The 21,716-nt window shown below is 37.9% G+C and overlaps 6 protein-coding genes across 6 annotated transcripts in view; 3 read left to right on the top strand and 3 right to left on the bottom strand.

Annotated features, from left to right (window-relative positions):
• Position 1: 1 nt before the first annotated feature.
• Positions 2-3,094, bottom strand: LOC101292794. The gene is made up of 11 exons (XM_004298787.1): positions 2,946-3,094; positions 2,787-2,871; positions 2,618-2,694; positions 2,498-2,513; positions 2,239-2,338; positions 2,085-2,151; positions 1,807-1,897; positions 1,169-1,338; positions 741-968; positions 549-665; positions 2-443 (listed from the first exon to the last, which is right to left on the bottom strand). Exons 1-11 carry the CDS (start codon positions 3,021-3,023, stop codon positions 378-380), a joined length of 1,095 nt encoding a protein of 364 aa, XP_004298835.1. The 5' UTR covers positions 3,024-3,094; the 3' UTR covers positions 2-377.
• Positions 3,095-3,922: 828 nt separating this feature from the next.
• On the top strand, positions 3,923-6,528 carry LOC101292504. Its single transcript, XM_004298786.1, has 4 exons — positions 3,923-4,167; positions 5,604-5,664; positions 5,869-5,933; positions 6,047-6,528. The coding sequence occupies exons 1-4, from the start codon at positions 4,084-4,086 to the stop codon at positions 6,131-6,133; spliced, it is 297 nt and encodes a 98-aa protein (XP_004298834.1). The 5' UTR covers positions 3,923-4,083; the 3' UTR covers positions 6,134-6,528.
• Positions 6,529-7,481: 953 nt separating this feature from the next.
• Positions 7,482-9,374, top strand: LOC101292211 (2-C-methyl-D-erythritol 2,4-cyclodiphosphate synthase, chloroplastic-like). The gene is made up of 3 exons (XM_004298785.1): positions 7,482-7,843; positions 7,922-8,052; positions 8,763-9,374. Exons 1-3 carry the CDS (start codon positions 7,528-7,530, stop codon positions 8,994-8,996), a joined length of 681 nt encoding a protein of 226 aa, XP_004298833.1. The 5' UTR covers positions 7,482-7,527; the 3' UTR covers positions 8,997-9,374.
• Positions 9,375-12,210: 2,836 nt separating this feature from the next.
• Positions 12,211-14,644, top strand: LOC101291920 (1-aminocyclopropane-1-carboxylate synthase-like). Its single transcript, XM_004298784.1, has 4 exons — positions 12,211-12,396; positions 12,482-12,613; positions 12,739-12,899; positions 13,376-14,644. The coding sequence occupies exons 1-4, from the start codon at positions 12,226-12,228 to the stop codon at positions 14,373-14,375; spliced, it is 1,464 nt and encodes a 487-aa protein (XP_004298832.1). The 5' UTR covers positions 12,211-12,225; the 3' UTR covers positions 14,376-14,644.
• Positions 14,645-16,853: 2,209 nt separating this feature from the next.
• On the bottom strand, positions 16,854-17,989 carry LOC101291624. Its single transcript, XM_004298783.1, has 3 exons — positions 17,861-17,989; positions 17,609-17,684; positions 16,854-17,402 (listed from the first exon to the last, which is right to left on the bottom strand). Exons 1-3 carry the CDS (start codon positions 17,864-17,866, stop codon positions 17,065-17,067), a joined length of 420 nt encoding a protein of 139 aa, XP_004298831.1. The 5' UTR covers positions 17,867-17,989; the 3' UTR covers positions 16,854-17,064.
• Positions 17,990-19,448: 1,459 nt separating this feature from the next.
• Positions 19,449-21,716, bottom strand: part of LOC101291334 (monodehydroascorbate reductase, chloroplastic-like) — a 4,860-nt gene continuing 2,592 nt past the window's right edge. Inside the window, exons 11-17 of the mRNA XM_004298782.1 lie at positions 21,360-21,440; positions 20,954-21,025; positions 20,785-20,879; positions 20,570-20,658; positions 20,397-20,459; positions 20,273-20,313; positions 19,449-19,897 (exon numbers count right to left, since the gene is read on the bottom strand). Of these exons, the coding sequence (XP_004298830.1) occupies positions 19,766-19,897; positions 20,273-20,313; positions 20,397-20,459; positions 20,570-20,658; positions 20,785-20,879; positions 20,954-21,025; positions 21,360-21,440 (573 nt within the window). The 3' untranslated portion in view covers positions 19,449-19,765. The remainder of the gene's footprint in view (positions 19,898-20,272; positions 20,314-20,396; positions 20,460-20,569; positions 20,659-20,784; positions 20,880-20,953; positions 21,026-21,359; positions 21,441-21,716) is intronic.

Below are 21,716 nucleotides of genomic sequence, written 5' to 3'. Positions count from 1 at the left end.
TGCTTGAAACCCCTCATCTTATAATATGTGATTTATATAGTATTTAAACAATAGTACTTGGTTCACAGAAGCCATTGAGGTTATCAGAAGGCCAGACAATGATGTTATAAATGAACTTTTACACTGGTATCTTATTGCCATTACAATAACTAGCAAATAGCAACTTCCGTAATATTGCTTACAATACGGACACAGATTTAGCACAAGGAAAAAAAATGACACTTGGGATTTTACTTTCGACTGATTACTACAACTAGCAAGGGCATACTTCAATAATTCAACTATAAACTAGGCTCAGCTGCAATGTGCAGATCACGCCGCAAAAGTCCCAAAATTGGCAAACGAAAAATAGTATAAACTCAATTCTACCAAAATCTTCATGCTGCCTTTGATCTGAGACTTACCTTTTTCCCTTCCACGATAAACTTTGTGCTGCCTTCCAGCTGCAGTCCAAACAAGAGATTATTAACTTAGCCAATAGTTAATAAGAAAGAAAATCAATTTGTGGTAACATAAGAATACTGCTCAATAGTTCATGGTGCCTCTACCTTTGTTTTCAAGTAAGCAAGAGCATCTCTTTTTGAAGAAAAGTCGGAGAAAACAGAAGATGAACGTTCATCAATCAAAGCTTTCAATGCTTTCAGTTTTAATGACGCTCCAGGTGCCTGGAAAAGGCTATTAATTAGTGCGGGAGAGATTTTGAAAATCAAAATTCAAATAAACAATCTTAAAGGACTCACCTGACAAATAAGCTGCTTACAAAGCTTTTTCAGCTTCACTTTTGGTTCGTTGCTACTTCCCATTTCTAAAGAGCCATCTTGTTTGTCTTCAATGGGAGAGCTAGGATCAGCAGAATCTTCATCATCACTATCATCGAATGATGTCTTTTTCCCCTCAAAGAAGCAACCAGCTACTTTCTTTTTCCGGTCCTTAATGCCCAGTCCTTGCTTTCCAGTTGTAGATTTGTCCTGAACATGCAAGGCACCACATACATTGTCATACTGTTGACACAACTCCAAACATGCCCCACTTCTATTTAATAACTTCTCATAAGCTATAAGCATGAGGCAGCAAAAGTAATTGCATTGAGATACAACCATGATACTATTTACAGCAGGCAAAACAAGTTAAGGAAACAAAGATCCAACAGAACCAGGACAGCACATACCTGAACAAGATTGTATAAATTTACTTGATCATCCTCATAAAACATTTTTCTCTCATTCGCTTGAGAATTTTCTAACTTCCTTCTTTTCAATTCTGCTCCAAGCAAACCCCCAGGGACGAACCCATATTTATGTCCCCACCAATTTGGAGGAATCTCTTTGCATGTGGTTTCTGTGAGCAAAACAAGATCATTACACGAAAAAGGACCAGAAAAAAGGTTCTATGCCAGCTAAATAGTAAGACCAACAAGTATTCTGTGCCTCAATTTTGCACAGGAAAAGACATTCCTGTAAAACTAATCATCCATTGACCTAAAAATGTATCAATAATGCCTCATTGTACATCAATTGTTAAATGCCCAACTTCTGGGTAACAAAATCTCTTGGGATATACATAGAGTAGGCATGGGTCAAATTAGATGGCAAAACATTCATGCTCTCTCAAGTCTCAACAAAGATTGATCAACGGCGACATTAGTACGAAAAGTGTGGACCATCAGGTAACCTAAATATGCATCACTAAATTTGAAGGCAAAAGAATTTGTATCCATATAGTAGATCCTTAACTGAAGTCTATTCAGGATTCAAAATAGAATACAGTTAACTTCCTTGCATGAACATCTATTCCAGGTTAATTTACCTTCAGGACATATAACTTGAATCTCAGTTGCCTTGTCTTTGTCTGACTCATCATCAAGATAATTTATCTCTGGAGACGCTGCCCTTTTTACCTATAGAATGCAGGCATAACCACAGTCAGCAATGACAAAATGTCTGCTCATTAGAAACACAGGACCTTGCATCCAATTTTCATTACCACCATCTTACCATAATCCCCAACATAACAGCCAAACCCTATAAACAAAAATTTGTGTACTCATTTTACAAGAGAAAGATTTTGCACGAGTTATGACTTACAAGGATTCCTTCAAGATCCTTGGAAGAATAAGCATCCACAAGCTTTCCCCTTTCTCTTCTCTTATACCTGATAACCACAGCCAAAATGCAACGAAGAATTACCAAAACAGCTGGTGATGAAAACAAATGAAATCTCAATAAGAATCACACCAACCTTCCCTGTGGTCGAGTAACCTTGACAACTGGTTCCTTAACAGGACTAGGCAATTCATCATCATCGCTCTCCACTTCAGCACTCTTCTTCTCCTCAACAACTACAAAGTACAAACTACAGTTAGACAATAACCATCAAACATCACGCATTAATAACAATCACTAAGTTAAACACATATCGTACAAACTACAGTTAGACAATAACCATCAAACATCACGCGTTAATAACAATCACTAAGTTAAACGCATATCTTCATTACCGGGTTGCGCTGCTTGCTGCCAACAAAAAACAAACAAACAAACAAACCAAATGAGTTCCCTGTTCTCAAAGCATGAACCTCAAAAACTTAAACAACAAGGATAAAACATAAAAAGCTCACCACTTTCAATCTTTTGAGGATGTTATCGAATTGGGTTGTGTCGAATGCCCACTGGTTAGGCTTCTCTACTCCAACACCTATCCAAAAAGACACAAACTTTGTGACTCCAATTCATTAACAAAATAACAAAAACAGAAAAATCAAAGAAGCATTTTTTAATTTTTATTACCAGAAGTGTCCTGCTTGTTCTTGACTCTAACATAGCCTTTGATCCCCTGCTTGTCTTTCCCAAGCCCTTCACCTTCTTCCCAGCCCTAAATTCAAATCCCATTAAACCCTAATTCAACAAAAGAATCAAAATTTGAAGTGAAAGAATGTGAGGAAGTACCATTTGCTTCATGAGGCGGAAGGCGGCGGACTTTTTGGCAATACCGACATAGTTGACAGGGGCTTCCGGTGCCGCCATGGCTGAGATTTGTTAGACTCCGACCGACGAGCTGCGATTCGCAGCCGTCTCTCTCTGTGGTTCCGGCGGTCGAGGAGTAGAAGAGTTTGTAGAACTGCTTTAGTACAAACCTAATAGAGGAGGCCAGTCAGGCTACGGCATACGACGTCGTTTTTCTCTTACCAACTTATATACCCCCTTCACCCCTTGATTTTATTTTTTATTTTTATTTTTTTTATAGAATACTTTCGTGTGCTTTAGTTTCATGTGTGGATTAATTTGGTTTTTGAGGAGTATTTGATTTGATCCACTATTGTGCTCTCTTTTATTCCCCATCTAATTCTTAAAAGAAAATGTGATTTTGTTTTTATACTTTCGTTTTCATAGGTTTATGCGTACACATTGACATTATACTTTTGTTTTCATTAGTTTTATCACTTTTATGTGTGCATCAACATGTTTCTTAAGGTGGGTTTAGGTCGGTCACCTTTTGTTAGACGGTTACCTTTATCACTTGTTAAATGGTTAGGTTTAAATGCTCATATTTTGTGGTTATAATTAAAGATCACATGCTTAAAAGAGAGTATCAAGCTAAGATTGTAACTAAAGAATTTCAATACGACACATAAAGAGAGGAAATATCACTATTATAAGGAAAATAAGTACATCATTCTCGTTATGTTGTTGGTACTTCAAACAATTAATTTTTAAACATGAAGTATAGATGATTCGAATCGTTCGAACTTGCAAACTTTACCAACATTTTAATAAAGATTAAGATTATATCAAATTTAAGAAAATATTCTTAGAGAAAATTTAAGAAAACATTTGGTATGTAGTCAATTTCATGTTCCTTCAAAGACTGTAACTTTTTTTTTAACCATAGAACAAGAATATTTGCTGTTGTTGTGGGGAGGGGTGGTGGGACAAGAAAGAATTAGAACAGGATCGTAGGCTCTATATAAAATGGCACACATGGATTGATTCATAGATACCAACTCTGTGCATAATTCAGGGTTTGTCTCTAGAAACCAACAGGCCATTCTCTCTGTTTCCGATTTGGTTTGCTGCATTTCATTTCATGGGTTCTTTGTTCGGCAACTGGCCCTCATATGACCCTCACAACTTCAGCCAGCTCCGACCCTCGGATCCCACTACTCCTTCTGTAAGTCTTCACTCTCCCAATAACCAATCTTTGATTTGATTTGATTTCTTGTCAAAGTTTTCTGCTTTAATCGTCTTGTTTAATAAGATGTAGTGTTTGTTGCCAAGTTCTGTTTGTTTTGCTCTTTCTGAACCAAGTTGTGTGAAAAGAAGGTTGCTTTTTGTTGTAATCTTATTCAGTTCTAGATGAGGGCTTCTGGGTATGTGCATTAAGAAACTTTTGAGGCCCAGTTTGAACTGTATCAGAATTATGGGTTCTGGTAGTAACTATAATCTTGGTTCTTGTCAAGAATAGTGTAAGTAAATACAGAATTCTAGCATCCCAAGAACTTATCAGTTCTTGAATTGTCACTAGATTAGCTTAATCCATATATTACAGTCCCTTATGTTGCTCGAGTTAGTCAGAATTTATCAGATGGATTTTCTGTTTGAGCTTTTGATCATTGAACAATGTGTTGATCTTAGTTATGGCTTACTGTGATTGTTAACAATCATGTCAATTAGATCATCATTCCTCCGTAAAGTTTCATTCTTTTTTACTATATTGATACAATTAAAAATGTTTCCAGCCAAATGAAGCTTTGTTCTTCAGTTAACATATAGTGTTGTATTCAAATCTTAGAGTTCACAAGAAATTTGCAAACAGATGCATCAGTTACAACTAAGTGCAGTTTGATATATTTTGGCATTTGGACCTCTTCTACATGGCAATGATGAGTGATTATAGCTTCTACTGATGAATATTCCATATACATGAAGCTCATTTAATACCTTGCTAAGTTACAGAGGGAGAACTAGTATTTGTAAAGATGCGTATTAGGTTTTTCCTTCCTATATATGGCTGTTATAGAAAATATCTCCAGAATTGTCTGCCAGATAGAATGCGTTTAATAAGGTTTTGTTGTATTTAGTAAGATATTTTGCCTTTCCTTATACCTAGAAGACAACTTAGCAACATTTATGTTTAAGGTGAAGGTTATGTTTCTTGTATGACTGATTGCTAAGAAAAGAATGAATTGAAACTGCTAAGAGTTTATACCTACCTTGTAAAGAGAAACAGGATTCTCAGTGAATAGGTTGCTTAACAATACTCTGAGACACATGTTAGTATGGGTATCAACCATCATTCAGCTTGGCTAATTGGCTTAGTGTTGATGAGGTGAAAAAGTCATATCTGATTCCATTTACCAGAATACATATTATATCTCATATATACTAATAATTACAGCTGCAGCATATTGGCTACTTATTCTGATCACGAATCTAGATTAGAAGGGAAATTGAAGTATTAATTATAGCTTGCCATAGGTCTCTCATCAAAATTTGAAAATGATGTGAATCAATGCTTGCATGTCATGATTTATGGCTATGATTGCAAAGTGATTGGAAGTAAATGCTTTTTTTCTTTCTTAAAATCATGTCTCCATCTGTCTGTAGAAAATGACTCCTACAACCTATCATGCTACCCACAACCGGACCCTTCCGCCACCCGATCAAGGTAATGAACAAATATTTCTATCCCTTAGCTTCAATAATAGCTTCAGACCTAAAAAATAAGCTTTAATAATAGCCTTTTGTTTGACGTCACATTTACTGTTGTGAGCATTTGGTTCCTGCATCATTATTCAGGATCTTTAAGAACGATCCCATCAGGGGTGTTGTTTTACAATTGTAAACTTACCTGATTGGAACCCCTTTGCAGTGATAACTACTGAATCCAAGAACATTCTTCTGAGGCACATGTATCAGCAGCATGCTGAAGAGAAGGTACTAATCCCTTTATGCCTCCTTTTTCCGACTGCTTACATTTGCTGAAGTGCACACAACTGAGATTAGTAAGAGAGAAGCTTTATTCTAGTTTTCATGACTTCTTGCTGCAGTTGAGACAAAAGCGAGCTGCATCAGAAAACCTTTTACCAGAGCATGGATCAAAGCAACTTAAGGGTTCTGTCTCAGATAAGTCCTAACAAGCAAAACTGCCTTTATCACTTCCAACTGCTCATTTGTTCTCACATGGATACTGGAAGTTCAGCATTCCCATCAGTGTGAATATTAGTGTCACAGGCAAAAGATGTGTAGACTGTACCCTGTCGTAGATAGAAGGGGTATTTGATTGCACTTAGTTGTAAAAGTTGCTTCACTAGACATGTAGACTTGCGTGTACGAATTAGATTACAGCTTTAAACAAATAAAATGAATAGTTACAAGGTTTGCTTGTGTTCTGGTTCTATATGTCTTTACAAATGTTAGTTCCATGCTCATTTAAATCGAATGAAGAACATGCTTCCCCCAAAATTGCTTGTATCACGTGACTGCGGGTTTGGAAAATACATAAAACTGATAAAAGACAGCATATGTCAACATACAAGAGAGCAATACAGCAATGCACTTATTGTTTTCATCAATTTCACGTTGCACTTAAGTCTCTGGCATTTGTATTATGTTCATACTTGGATATGCTCAATGTAATCTCTTAGAAGTTTTGGAGGTTCACAGTTGCAGGAACTGTGCTACAGCCAGCTCCCCCTTGTGCATGTTCATTAGTGACTGGAATCCGCTCAAGTGGCACGACTGGCTTTAGCATTTCTCATTGTCGTAGATGCTTGTTAGCCAGCACAAATGGATCATTTGATTCTCGATGCACATAAAATGAAAATGGAACATGAGAAATACACTGAGAGGGTATCAGTAATTGGGTCTGAAATGTTTCCTTGCTGAGTTGCTGTTATTGTTGCATATCTCAAAATAACACAGTATGTCACATTTTATGGCCAGAAGAACATTTCCATCATTTCCATGTCTATCATTTCCCAACAACAGAAAATCCTATACAACCTCACCTTGCTGCAACAAAGATAATCCATACGACTCTTCTTAGAAGTAAGATATAAACTTGTTTAGTTAAAATGCGAAGCAGTTACGACTAAGATAAGTTAAGCATACAAATTTCTTTTGACTTTATAGATCATCATGCGTATAAATCGAGAAATGATCATTCCACTGTTACCCGAGATGATACTCTCTTCCTGACCATATCTTTCACCATTTTCATGTTTTCAAATCTAAATTTCTAAAATACTATAAGAATATAATGGTCAAACATATAAATTGTTATAAACGTTTAGATTCTGTTGTGTAAATACACGTCGTGCTTGCAAGAATTTACACTCAGATACCAAAAATACCATATTTCCAGAAATTAGGAATATGCCACTGAGCAAATGGATTTCACTTACGACAAGTGTACCCAAGTGGGTCCCATCCTCCTCCCTCCCTCTTTTAACCCCAAAAAAACAGAGTGAGCTAATCAGCTAAACAAACACCACACACAGTCCCCAAAACGCCGTCGTTTCAAATCCTCATGGCGGCCACATCCCTCTCCGCCTCTCCAATCGCCGCCGCAACAACCAAGTCCCTCCCCCACTCTCTTCTCCGCTCCAACCTCCCCACCTCCTCTCTCCGATTACCCCAAACCCGGCCCAGAACCAAACCCCTACTCTGCGCCTCCGCCGCCGCAGTCGATGTCGACCAAGCTCCGGCCACCGCCACACCCACCAAGACCCTTCCTTTCCGGGTCGGGCACGGGTTCGACCTGCACCGGTTGGAGCCCGGCTACCCTCTGATCATCGGCGGCATCGACATCCCTCACGATCGAGGCTGCGAGGCTCACTCCGACGGTAAGTTCCTCACCGGTGATTCTTCAATTTTTAATCTTGTTTTAGTTTTAACTGATTGGTGAAAAATAATTACTGTAGGGGATGTGTTGCTTCATTGTGTGGTGGATGCTATACTGGGCGCGTTGGGCCTCCCGGATATTGGGCAGATATTCCCGGATTCGGATCCTAAGTGGCGCGGTGCTTCTTCCTCTGTTTTCATCAAAGAGGCTGTAAGTAGTTTCTAATTGTCTATGTGTTTCGAATTTGTGTCATTGTTGTGAATTGTAACAGTTGGGGTAATTGGGACATATGAAAGCTAGTGTCTTTATCTGATTTGATGGGGTGATAAATAAAAGCGGTAGAGGTTAGTGTGATTGATCAGGCATGACGATAGGGTATCAGTAATCGAATAGTTGAGTTTTTTAACTATTTGAGTGAGAGTGAGGCTGCAATCAAATCTGCAATGAGGCCTTTTTGTATGCATATACAATTTGAGAAGAGAACTGGAAAGAATAATGTAATAATGTAAAGGTTGAAAGTAATAGGGCTGCCCTGAAGTGAAGTTGATCTTTCACAGATAAAGAATTGAGTTTGTTATAATTACGCGTCTACATTTTCAATAATTTTCTCTATAGTTTATCTTCTTCTTCTTCTTCTTTATATAAAATTTGGACCGGTTTGGTGTGAGGTATGGGGCAGAAGCCCTCGGTGTCACATCCTAGGGCCGGCATGGAAGTTAGTTTTTGATGGACTTAGTTCCAGTTAGCATCACCATTGTGTAGTGTAGTAGTTCTGTAGGGTCTACTGACCTTCATGGTTCACTCTTGCCTGTGTGTTGGTAAAAAAAATGCCTTGAACGCATATCTTGAACCGAATGGTAGAAGTGTCTGTAAAGACATAATTTATGCAAACTAACGTCTGTGGTATGGGGTTGTTCCAGGTGAGGTTGATGCACGAGGCAGGTTATGAAATTGGAAATTTAGACGCTACCTTGATTCTTCAAAGACCGAAATTAAGCCCACATAAGGAGGTTATGAGGGCCAACTTGGCTAAGCTGCTCGGTGTCGACCCATCTGTTGTGAATCTGAAAGCCAAGACTCATGAGAAGGTCGACAGCCTAGGAGAAAATCGAAGCATTGCAGCTCATACAGTGGTTCTTCTTATGAGGAAATAGAGCCTTCAATTCTAGTTATGATTCAATACATTTGTATCTCATCACGGCTCTATCCTTTTATGCTGCTTGGTATAGGTAACCAATTTGCTTACTCTTCATGGCATTTGGTTGGAACTGGATACATGTAAAGTTGGTTTCGTTCTCCTGAGCTCCTTTGAGAGAAAAGTCATAACATGGAGATAGTGTTTCGTTCTCCTGAGCTCCTTTGAGAGAAAAGTCATAACATGGAGATAGTATTACTTGGACAAGATGATGTCACATTGCACCATTGAAGCTTATGTATGCAGTAAAGCCAAAGCAACGTGCGGCCTAAATTAGGTAGGCTGTTTCATGTGAAATGTCTTGATTGACCATGAAAATCCAGAGTAAGGCACATGCACTATCTTCATAGACCAGCTAATTTGCCAAATTTGAATTCAGTTACCTCTTGCTCAGTCCTAAGCCTAACCCCTGATAATATGTAACTACATATGCCTTTCTTCACGTTTCTTGGTCATCAGTTCAAGCCTGCTTTGATTATTTTGGTTATAAGACTAGTAGAGATATCTCGAGCTAACATTTGCGAGGCGATTAGGGTCACTACTCGCAAGCTATGGCAGTCTCACTCGAACACTTGCCTTCCATAACCGGGTGCTTACTGTGTACCATTCTAGAATGTGATCGGAATATATTTCAGGGAAGGGATTCCAGAGCCAGTCACTTAATCGGGGCTCGACTTGTTCAAAGCCACATGGGTCTGTTTATGTTCTCAAGTGTTCAATGCCTCACGTGGAGGAACGGTTCTAATGTATGACTTTTGACGGTAAATAATTTCCACTGGAAATGGAAGAAAACCAAACAAAGAGCAGAGCCGGTTCAACGACATAGTCCTTGATCTTGAACAATTGAAGCTGACCAAGAAAGTCTGCCACCATGACCCCAACTTACAGCCACCCATATGGTTGACAAAAAAGTCACCAAGCCATCAAATATAATACATTGAGGTCTAACCTTATGCCCAACTTTAGCTAAGGCCATCTTCGATTCATTAATCATACCTTTATACATCAAAACCTGATAAACAAGCTGCACATTCTTAGTCATAATGAATTCTACAATAAAATTATGATGATCATTATTTGTTAGTTGAAAATTCTAATCATTTTTCGATCTCCTATTTGTTAATAAAAATAAAATGTAACTGACGAGCGAAATATGCCACTAATAAATTTATGCACAAGAAACAATATATCCTCTGTTCCCTTGTAACACAAGCTGCGCATTATGTAACTTCACATCTTTGCACATACACAGGGTCCCAATTGTTTAAATCATTGATCCAATTTTATTAGATTCAAACTCAACTGAAAAATGATTGACCTAAAATAAACGAAGAAAAATGGAAGTCAAAGCCACCCTCATTTTCCTCTCTTACTCTCGCTATCAAGATCTTTGTCTGAAGTAACCACTATCAAAATCACTTGCCGGGTAAAATGGTTAATTTTCTACAACAAATTTTTCATGGCACTTATGAATTAGAGTTACAGTTAGTTGTGCACCCTTAAATCTTGATACACATGATCGTCATTATATACTTTCACATGCCTAACGAACGTTGTAATAAACTTCCTCATTCTTCTTCTTTTTCCTTATAGTTAGAGAGTAAAATGATGATTTGAACTCGACAACATCTCCCAACATTTATTCTTCGGTTTTTTTGAGTTTTGATGTCCGGAAAAAGAAATAATTTATTTCAAACTTCAAAGGTTGCTCGTAGTTGGACAGTCTCCACACCAAATCTACACGAGTTGCATGCAGCAACCAACACAGAGTGGAAATAATTGCAGTCGTAGGCTGTATTGCTTATTACCAGACCAGACCACCACTCGTACATCGCGATCTGGTGCAACTGCAATTCAAGTCTCAGCAGTAGCATTCAATATAATGGGACCAAAAGTTGAAAATTCTAGATGAACATCGAGTAAACTGATAGCTCCTGTTATTAAATAATAGGTGTTTTTTCCCAGTGATCTATGGAAGTGAGACCATTGAAGGTCGCATTGTTTCTTGATCGTGAAGCACAACACCTTGAATATGACATGGCTGTTTTCTCTCTGTATTTTATGGTCACTTCCACAGCAGCCAGCTTAGATACCATGATTCACGAAGCAAAGTGTTACTTTGAAACTGAACACTATTTGAAATATAACGTGCGGATGAGACCATGTAAATTTTAATCACAAAGATGCTTATGAAATCGATTATAGACACTTCAAATTTCTAACCCATAAAATGGTTCTTTGGGGCATTTCATTGACCCCTCTTGGCTCCACGGTCTCCACCACAGATGCAAAGTCCTACTGGTTTGGTGAGACTAAATCACTCAATAGTGATCGTTCACATTTTATACCAAGATATGAAGTATCACTTGACAACTTGTAATCGATCATCTTTTGCAGTGCAGTAGAATTGAAGCTTTAGTTTGAATAGGCAGTCCTTTTCAGTTCAAGTCGACTCTTCCAAGCTTAATATTCATTATTGAATCATCCTCATAATTCATGATTTAACTTAACCTCGCGAGGCTGGTGATTATCTAACATGGTATCGAAAATTTGTTAGTATGGTACTATTTGAGATCGTTTGTAATTCGAATCCGTCGAAGACTGTCGATCATGTCCGCATTTTTCATCCATCATTAGAGAATTGTCCGTGTAATTCGTGAGTTGTGACCGTGTACCTAGCTAACTCGTTTTGGTTACAAACTTCACTTGGATGGTTTGACTGAATTGAGACATATATGATGACAGTTAAGGCTACCTTCAATAATGCCTTGTCCTTACATAAAGGGAAAGAGACCATGAAACAGCGAATCCCCAACTGGCTTAGAATTTGAACCCCATATATCTACTTAGTTTAACATTGATTGAAACTCAAAACACAAACCAACTGCCACCGAGATTTTCAAAATCAAAGAAGCAACAATTGTATCTTCATGGAAACTTCCCAGACATTCAAGAACAAAAAGTCCTACGCTTATTTTAATTATCAGAGCCATCTAACCAAGAACCTCATCCCTAACATCTATAAATAACATTCAGGAGGTTGTATTCTTCATTCAACTACAAAACTATTCAGTGCATCATCAACAAGTTCCCAAAGCACTTGACCATTTAGCTAGCTCCTCTTTCCCCTTCTTTGTAGAATTCTCATTGCACTAAAGGTTAGATCTTTGAGGCACATTACAAGAACAATGGGATTCACTTTGAGCAACCAACAGCAACTGTTGTCTAAGATAGCAACCGGCACCGGAGACAGCGAAAACACTCCATATTTTGATGGCTGGAAGGCCTTTGATAGTGATCCTTACCATCCCACCACCAACCCTCAAGGGGTTATTCAGATGGGTCTTGCAGAAAATCAAGTAAGAAATTTGAAACCAGAAACCTTGTATTACAAGCAACATATCATCTCTTGGCTTTTCACTAATTGGTTTCTTCTGTATGCAGCTTTCTTTTGATCTGATCCAAGAATGGGTTCTGAAAAACCCAGAAGCCTCCATTTGCACAGCACAAGGAGCAAAAGAATTCAAGGACACAGCCATCTTTCAAGACTATCATGGCTTGCCAGAGTTCAGAAATGTATGCATTGATCAACATCCATAAAACTTTCTTAGCATCACTTGTTAACTCACTACACAATCTTAACAAAATAACTTTAGTCCAATATAAATTAACAAAGTTAATTATTTCTTGAAACTCCACAGGCTGTTGCAAATTTCATGGGAAAAGTGAGAGGAAATCGAGTCACATTCAACCCTGACCGCATTGTTATGAGCGGAGGCGCAACCGGAGCTAATGAGATGATTGCCTTTTGCTTGGCTGATCCCGGAGAGGCATTTATGGTGCCAGTTCCTTATTATCCAGCGTAAGCTTGCTGATTAAGTTTATCTTTCTAAGATTGACTTTGATCCAACTAAGACAGGAAAAACTAAACTAATTGAGGCCAGTTGCCTAAAATTATATGAGAAATTAGCAATGAAAGAGACTGAGTTGACCCTTACTTTAATGCCATCCGTATGTGTCCTTGGACTAGCTTGAATTATTGATGGGGGCATGAAAACGATCTTCGTATACTAATTGCCATCATCTACCTCTTTTGACAAAGATGAAAGATGCCTCAGGAAAAATAGGACCATTTGTGACTTGTTCATCTAAAACGACAGTACGTTACAACTGTGTAATTGCACCTATCTTCATATAGTAGCTAGCTAACTGCACCAAATACGTCACTAGTTCTCGACGTTGGATTCCATGCTTAGTAGTAGAATAGAATTTATTCATAGCAGTTGATATATTTTTCATGAGTTGCTTTGCTAAATAAGTTTTTGTACTTCATTGCAGATTCGATAGAGATTTGAGATGGCGAACTGGGGTACAGCTTCTTCCAGTGGCTTGCGAAAGCTCAAACAATTTCAAGATCACGAGAGCAGCCTTGGAAGATGCCTATGAGAAAGCTCAAAAGGCCAACATCAGAGTTAAAGGCTTGCTCATTACCAACCCCTCAAACCCACTAGGCACAATCCTAGACAGAGAGACTCTTAAGAGCTTAGTGACTTTCATCAATGAGAAGAACATCCACCTAGTCTGTGATGAGATCTATGCTGCCACTGTGTTCACTCAGCCTAGGTTCATCAGCATTGCTGAAATACTCGAGGAAGAAGATGTCGTATGCAACCGCGACCTGGTTCACATTGTCTACAGTCTTTCCAAAGACATGGGGTTCCCTGGCTTTAGGGTAGGAATAGTGTACTCATACAATGATGCAGTAGTGAACTGCGCGCGAAAGATGTCGAGTTTCGGGTTGGTTTCTACGCAAACTCAGCGTCTAATTGCATCCATGCTATCAGACAATGAGTTTGTGGATAGATTCATTGTAGAAAGTGCTAAGAGGTTGGAAGCAAGGCACACAAGACTCACTGAGGGACTTGAGGAACAAGGTACTACTTGTTTGAAGAGCAATGGTGGCTTGTTTGTGTGGATGGACTTGCACAAACATCTAAAGGAGCAGACTTTTGAAGCAGAAATGGCATTGTGGAGAACCATAATCTATGAAGTTAAGCTCAATGTGTCACCCGGTGTTTCTTTTCATTGCCCCCAACCAGGTTGGTTCAGGGTTTGCTTTGCCAACATGGATGACCAGACCATGGACGTTGCTTTGGAAAGAATCAGAAACTTTGTGCTTCAAGACAAGGAGGCAGCTGTGGTCGCAATGAAGAAGAAGAAGAACTGCTGGCAAAGTAAGAAGCTGAGTCTCAGCTTCAATAATTATCGAAGATTCGATGAGGTCAACATGTCACCGCATTCCCCTATTCCTCAGTCACCTCTTGTTCGAGCCACTTAGAGAAGTGATGATCATCTCCATTTAGTTATGCAGCTAGAATCATTGATACGCATGTTTTCTCTTAATTGGTTCCTATATTTCAATACTCTAGGTTAATTGCTAGCTAAAATAACACAAGAAATAACTAAGACTAGGTATGCCACCTAATTAGAAGCTAGTCAATACATGCAATGTTTTCTTACCTGCAGATTGCAGGTTTTTTCTTTTTCCGATTCAGCGGAATAGTTTGTCTTAGTTTGTAATGATTTCCCATCAAAGAGTTTTGAGTGCTTTCACTTCATTTTTGTACACCAATATGTGAAATATACTAGATACTTGTGGAAAAGAACATTCATATATGACACCAATAATTTCATTAGCCTCGATCAATCAAAGTTCTTTGTTGGCTGCTCTAGCTACGATCCACCTTTGACATGGTCAAGACAGTTTTACATATCAATAGACTAGCTTGCTAGCTCATTTTCTTAATAAAATAAAACCAGAAGAACGTTGACTGCTATAGAATAGTGCCTCTTGCAATATAATGTGAGGTGAGACGGACCGACAGGAGATCATATAGTTATGGGAGAGCTGCTATCTGGGGTATGCACCCAAGAAATTCACGTCATACCCGAACAGATAGCTTTTAATTTTTGGTGTTATGTACAGAAACTCCTAGGCAACCGTTGCATGTCTACTTCGTCAGGTTCTTCACAAAGGGGGATCGGAACAATATTATGTACCTGCCGATTGGGTTTATTTTTTTATTTTTTTTTTTGATAAAGAGGTCATCCATTAATGAAGTTCAGCGAACATTACAACGATTACATATCAGTGTCTGGCCGTCAGAAAATATTACCGCTTAGAAGAAAAAACTATCCTAATACGCTCCTCACACTAACATACTAAAAAACATAAACTCAAAGAACATCCATCTTTTGAGACATTAAACCAAAAACAAGAAGACTAATAGACACCGAAGAGTAATAAACTTGACAACAGCATCCATTTCTTCTTGTCGATCTCTAAATCAAGCTTGATAAATTCTTTGGGCCATGAAGACCCAATCCAACCAGACTTTAGATTCAAGTCCAGTCAGAAGGGCCAAAGCCCAAGCCCTGATCTCCAAAATGAAAATAAGACCCAATAGCCCCACCAAGCCCAAAATCGAACCCTAGGAGCAGCATTTGTGAATCTGCCATCAGCCTTATAGCCGCCGTTTCGACCACACCTCCTGCCGGAAGGAACAACTTCCGATCTCGCATCGAGGGTTTTGTTTACTGAACTTGAATAAGGTTGAGAAAGGAGTCACTCCATTTCCGATTGGTCCTAAATTGCAACAATGCAATCTCGCTGCTTATGCCCGAGTTGGCTGCGAGCCGTGCGCAGCTATGCGACTACATATCACAACAGGCGGTGCTGATCACCTGGTCAGCTACTAACCACCTGACCAGGGGATCAGTGCTGCACTACAGGAAGCTAGCAGAGAGAATATAGGAAAGAGCTAAAGAAATAAGGACTGCAAAATGGAAATAAGCAAACAGATAGGAGAAACATCATTCGGCTAGACCAGATGCAGTACTTGGTTTTTTTTTTTTTTTTCCTACTCATTTCATCAGCTAGTTCCCGCACAACAGCAGCATACGCTTCATACCCATGGTTATGTGCTAATGCAATGTACTACGTAAACATTAGAAACACCCAGCTTTTTCTTATGCAAAATGATGGACCTGACTAGCTATCTACTGACAGTGGCCAAGCCTTCAGTTAGTCATCGACACTGATACTCTTTCTTCGACTGTATCTCCAAAAACCTCCTCCATACTGCCTTGTCAGCTTCTTCCAATCAAAACTATGATTTTCATCAGAAGAGGAAATGTACCTGATAGTTTTTAGAAGCGGCTCTGATACCACTGTTAGAAATGGTTGGTTATGTGCGGAAGTATTTAGTAGGTGATGGGCTAGGACGAAATGTTTAGGATGGTTTATGTAGGAGCCAAGGTTGGGAAAGGAGGTTTAGTATGACACTAAATTTGAAACAGAGGAGGGAAGGCTAAAGGCTTTGAGTAACATATATATAGAGGTCATTAACCGACCTTGTTGTAAGCCACCGACCTTATGGTCTTCTCTAGACCATCCTAGACTTTAGACAATCATACATTTAGTTACACTTTCATGATCACTCTAGATCAGAACTACATTGAAGTCAAATTTCTTGATCTAAAGATTTTCAATAATTTAATTCAACGTGTAAGCTACTCCCCTAGGGAAAAAAAGTAAAATATATATCATCTAGAAGTCCTTCACAAAAAAGGAAAAAAAAAAATTCCCATCTTTTATTTAAATGAGCCAGATGATGAATAATATTTCAAAAATACCGTGAATATTGTCATCCACAACTCCAACAAGCAATCATAAGAAGTTGAGAGATCAGAACAACTCAAAACAAAACATAAATTTGATGAAGGTTAGGTATATGGAGTTGTCAGCAAAATTATTCTGGAAAAAGAAAGATGGATTTCATTGATTAGCTTAATCAATTCATACCAACACCATTAACAGCAAAACTGAAACCAAGTTTCAATCTCAGTACCAAAATGCAGTAATTAACCTCAAACACTTATTTAAGCTAATTTTACTTGTAATGTACACACCACCACCATATATAATCTGTCTTTGCTTTATAAACACCTCCCAGATCCTCAATTAATTAAGAAATAACACATGCATTTGGGTTTTCTTCTGCGCTCTGCACATAGTAGTACTTCGTCATATGTGGATTATAGTTTTGATAGGCTCGCACAAGTTCAGCAATTTGTTGATTAGGGTCCTGCTTCTTCTTTTCATCTTCCTTCTTCTTATCATCATCTTTCTTATTAGCTCCTCCATCTTTCTTATCATCTTTCTTCTCTTCTTTGGCTGGCCCAACTGTCAAAATCTCAGTGTGCCAGTTACCTTTCCGCAACTTGTTCACCACATCAACCGGATCGATATTGCCAGTCACAGTTAACTTCCTCTCTTTCATGTCCATAGCGATGGAATCAATGCCTGCAAAAATCAAAGAACAGAGGAGAAACAGAGACATTAAGCATATGCAAAGAGCAAACATATTCGGAAAGTACCAATCGAAAAAGATTCATATTCATGAGACAAAGTCAATGATTGAAGCAGTAAAATCAATGCATGATTGCATATTGAAGAGGGTAAAAAATATTCATGTATAATTGATCTGCATAAGCATAACCAGATCATACCAGAAAGGCTAGACACTGCTTTCAACGCCTTCTGCTTCTCCTTGTCATTGTGCAAATCAAGTTTGAGTACCACCTTCTGCAACAGATAAAAGAAAAGAGAAACTTGTCACTTGAAAGTTATAACAGACACAACAAGAACACTGAGAAAATAATAAAACCAAGGTCTATGAAACGATCATATAAAACTTTGGTTTTGGACTAACAAAATTAAGAAATGAAACTTGAGCATCAAGATTGGTTAGGAAACTGCACCTTCATTTCTGTAAGATCTGACGAAGACTAGCTAGTATAAACAAAGAGACCAGCTATAAACAAAGAGAAAAGCAGATGGTTTTTACGAGGAAGAAGCAGAAAAAGAAGAAGAAGAAGAAGAAGAAGAAATGGAGACTTTTTCTATGGAAGACTAAGCTTTCGTGGAAGACGGAGTGACCTATGACTCTGTGAGCCAATTAAAGGGGTTTGATGTATAAAGCCAAGCAACAAAAAGTTAAGTCTGAGATTGAAATACTTGCTTGGCAAGGCAGCAATCATGGTTGGACGTGAGAAGCTTTGGTTGGACCGAGTCATTGTGAATGCTCTTATTGCTGTGCTTCATTTGTGCCTGAAATGCGTGTCTACATTTCGACCTACTTGTTGTGTCGTGTTGGAAAAGTCGAGGAATGAAACTCTTCTTCATCGGCTTTGGACCTTTGGCATGAGCTCGATGGATCACATCACTGTAGTTGTCCTCTAACATCTATGGTAATAATTAGGTAGTCTTTCATGATTCTGGGCTAGTTTGATATTGAGTTTTTAGAATTAAAATCACTTATAATCATCATTTTGGATATATTTTCTGTTTGCTAAAATCTTAAAACGTGTTTATCCAAAACTTTTTAGTTCAAATAACCACGATTTTAAAAAACACTTTTAAGGTATAGCTTATTTAAAACTGAGTTTTTAAAAATTAAATTTTTAAACCACAATACCAAACTAAGCCTCAGTTTCATTACGAGCCTATTGTTTTTGTTTGTGTTGGGGGTCCTTTTAATATGTCTTTCTGGTTTGCTGAAAATGTAACATAGAGTGATAGACACATAGTAGTTAAAATAAGAGAACAACCATCAACGTTTCACAGGCACTCACATCCTTGTCCTAAACTAATGCATATAATTTCTATGTCAAGACTCTGAGCTATGAATTATTGATCCGTATGGAAATAAACCATTTGAAGCAAATTCAAGAACCGACTTCTTTGACATGAGATCAGGAAAGTGGAAAGTCAGCATAAAAAAATTTCTCTGGAAGATAAAAACCAGTCTCTGATCGATACTAACAACAAGTCTTTTATATGTTTCAGGCTTAATTTCATCAAAGAAAACTTCCACTTGATTAGGTCCCTTTCATATTACTTAAATATTGCAAACCCAAATTAATAATGAATTTTATTGAGTCTGCAATTGGGATTATGATGCCTACAATCATCTACTCCACATTTTTATTCTATATTTCTTCACTAATTTATATACGTTTTTTGTGTCCCTATCAAAACCAGCGAGGGTAACCAAAAGGGCATCATCGTTTCTACATCTATATCTATCATAAGCAAAGCACTGATGTCATCTGCTAACCCTGTTTCAACTGTTTCATTATTTAAGAGAAAGATCAAATTAATCATTATAGACAAAACTCACAAGAGTATGACAATCATATAAACCAGAATATTTCTAGTTCTTGTTTTTTAGTTTTCAGTTGTATATACTCTTAACTCTGCTGAAGTTTTATAATCAGTCATGGCTAAATGCTTCAAGATCATAAGCGACTAATGAATCGTCAGGTCAAGTTGAAACAAAACTCGAGTCCACTAAATGTTGCAATCGAATTTATTATGCTGAGCAACAACGACCGTTTACAACTACAGCTCCATAGCTCCTTTTATTGTCTGTAACTAATTTTGACTAACAACATTAACCAAGTAATGAACCTGTTCACAATTGCATTATTCGATAAATATATCAGTGCACTTTCACCAAGAGCTGAGGCTCAAACAATGAAGCTCGCTAACATGTGGAAACAGGTATTTATCCCCAACTGAAACATTGTTGTGTATCCATGCAAAACTCAGGGGATTATGAATCTTATGATGGACGATGTATAAGTAAGCAGCGCTTTTCCAGACTATACTGCAGCTCCAACCTGTAATGATGACCCGACAATGGCTAGTGCCTCCTCAACTGAAGACGCATTCTGGAGTTTGGCTATATCAACAAGAGGCTGGCTCCTTGCCAGTTTTGGAAGCAGTTGAAATTCCTTAAGAAGCAAAACGAGGTGTTAGAACCATGCAGAGAATGATATCACACACACACAAATTTCCATTTTACATATGGTGTTTCAAACTTTTAACAACCATTTACTAATGTATGACTGATTCCCCTTATTGTTAAACTTTTTCCTATTTGGGTATTATTAACAGTGATAACATACAGAATTCCACCAAATTTTTGTCGCAGGCTCACTCTTATACTAAAATTAATTCATGTAACGGTTTCCCATTATCATGACTCTTCTATCTTTACTGATATCCAAAAACTGAAACTCCCTCCAAGGACAAGTTTTGGGTTCATTGCTTCTAGACCCATCTATGTATCTTGTCTGACTAAAGAAATAAATAGACTAAGAAAGTACCTCAGGGCTTCCGCTTTCAACAAGAACACCTTTCAGTTTACCTGAAGTGAAGCAAGAATAAAATTAGAATATCAGCTGTAATTAAACTCACCAGTACATGTACGCACACAGAAATATATATTACCCGAATCTATCCAGAAAGTTGCAATCTTAGGATCAAAATTCCCAACTTCAACTGTCTCTCCAACTGTTGAAGAAAACGAAAGCGGTGTTAAGTACAAAAGAACTAACTGAGATCATCCGATAACAAAAACATAATGTAGATATACAAAAGAATCAAGCATCACATGTGCTTACCATTGTCCCCATAAAATTGCCACCATATTTTCCTCGGGCTTCCTTCATACTCAAATACCCTCGAGTAGAACGATGGAAGATAGTCATATCTGGGACATTATGCAGTAACTCATATCATCAACAAAGAAGCCTTGGCACATAGCAGCTTGAAAGCTGAAATAATTCTAATATCCTAAAGATGAAAGATTAGACTACAAATATGGAGTCCAACTTACGTGTGAGTTTGTGCAGTCAGTAAGGCTTTAATGCAATGCTGTGCAGATCGACGAGCATGATCTACATGTTCCACCCGTGCTATACGATTGTACATCTGTTCAGTGGTAAGATATTTTCAATTAATATCCAAAGGAAAGAAATTCTGCATATAATTAAAGACAAATGTACCTTCAATGGGAAAGCTGCAACATCTCCAACTGCAAAGATTCCAGGTACACTTGTCCGGAACAGACCGTCAACCTTGGTTTACAATTACAGATAAAAGAATAAGTAAATACACATTCTACAGATCATGGTAATCAAATTTGAATCAAATATTCCTAAACCAGGATATAATTTAATACTATTCTTGGCAGAAATAATAGCTTTGTAGTTGGAATTTCAAACCTGTGATGACATAAAAGTAGCACAAAATAAAAGCCTATATAGACATGATTACAATACTCCTCGTATTTCTTATCCAAGGTTATGGTAGTTAAATATGCATGATTCATAACTCTATGTACGCTTAAATGGATGTAAACAGCTAACATGCTCAGGAAACAACTGTGGCAGCGTAAATTCAAAAGGGTACCTGTATACCACCAACATTGGAATCCAAACCTGCTTTTTCAAAAGGGCCGACAGCAGGTTTTGCTCCTATACCAACAATTACCTGCATGTGACAGCCAAAATTAAATAAACAAACAAATCTATATGTGTGTATATATATATAGAGATTTTCTCAGCTGCGGACGTCCGCACCGATTTTTTGGTGCGGATTTCCATTTTTGCACCACTTTTCGATCGAATTTCCTCAAACTTCCTTCTAGACATATCTAGATCATCTTGTGTAGATCATCTCTGCAAAATTTCAGCCAATTTGGTGATCGTTAAGGCCCTCAAAATCGAAAAACAAATCTGACGGACTGAATTCTGTCCGGTTCAAGTA

The sequence above is a fragment of the Fragaria vesca genome, linkage group LG5, assembly GCF_000184155.1.
Source record: "Fragaria vesca subsp. vesca linkage group LG5, FraVesHawaii_1.0, whole genome shotgun sequence".
In the NCBI taxonomy this organism is placed as follows: Eukaryota; Viridiplantae; Streptophyta; class Magnoliopsida; order Rosales; family Rosaceae; genus Fragaria; species Fragaria vesca.
Note: the sequence above shows the minus strand (reverse complement) of the source record. Positions and strands in the feature narration are given on the sequence as shown.

What these genes read in the sequence shown, in the direction of transcription:
- LOC101292211 (XM_004298785.1), top strand. Translation starts at nt 7,528, where the DNA reads ATGGCGGCCACATCCCTCTCCGCCTCTCCAATCGCCGCCGCAACAACC. An exon ending in CTGCGAGGCTCACTCCGACG is followed by an intron (nt 7,844 to 7,921) that starts GTAAGTTCCTCA and finishes TAATTACTGTAG; the next exon opens with GGGATGTGTTGCTTCATTGT. An exon ending in CTGTTTTCATCAAAGAGGCT is followed by an intron (nt 8,053 to 8,762) that starts GTAAGTAGTTTC and finishes GGGTTGTTCCAG; the next exon opens with GTGAGGTTGATGCACGAGGC.
- LOC101291624 (XM_004298783.1), bottom strand. An exon ending in AGCAGTGTCTAGCCTTTCTG is followed by an intron (nt 17,403 to 17,608) that starts GTATGATCTGGT and finishes TGATTTTTGCAG; the next exon opens with GCATTGATTCCATCGCTATG.
- LOC101292504 (XM_004298786.1), top strand. Translation starts at nt 4,084, where the DNA reads ATGGGTTCTTTGTTCGGCAACTGGCCCTCATATGACCCTCACAACTTC. An exon ending in CGGATCCCACTACTCCTTCT is followed by an intron (nt 4,168 to 5,603) that starts GTAAGTCTTCAC and finishes ATCTGTCTGTAG; the next exon opens with AAAATGACTCCTACAACCTA. An exon ending in CCTTCCGCCACCCGATCAAG is followed by an intron (nt 5,665 to 5,868) that starts GTAATGAACAAA and finishes ACCCCTTTGCAG; the next exon opens with TGATAACTACTGAATCCAAG.
- LOC101292794 (XM_004298787.1), bottom strand. Translation starts at nt 3,023, where the DNA reads ATGGCGGCACCGGAAGCCCCTGTCAACTATGTCGGTATTGCCAAAAAG. An exon ending in AGGATCTTGAAGGAATCCTT is followed by an intron (nt 1,898 to 2,084) that starts GTAAGTCATAAC and finishes TGCATTCTATAG; the next exon opens with GTAAAAAGGGCAGCGTCTCC. An exon ending in ATTTATACAATCTTGTTCAG is followed by an intron (nt 969 to 1,168) that starts GTATGTGCTGTC and finishes TTGCATGTTCAG; the next exon opens with GACAAATCTACAACTGGAAA.
- LOC101291920 (XM_004298784.1), top strand. Translation starts at nt 12,226, where the DNA reads ATGGGATTCACTTTGAGCAACCAACAGCAACTGTTGTCTAAGATAGCA. An exon ending in TGGGTCTTGCAGAAAATCAA is followed by an intron (nt 12,397 to 12,481) that starts GTAAGAAATTTG and finishes TTCTGTATGCAG; the next exon opens with CTTTCTTTTGATCTGATCCA. An exon ending in CCAGTTCCTTATTATCCAGC is followed by an intron (nt 12,900 to 13,375) that starts GTAAGCTTGCTG and finishes ACTTCATTGCAG; the next exon opens with ATTCGATAGAGATTTGAGAT.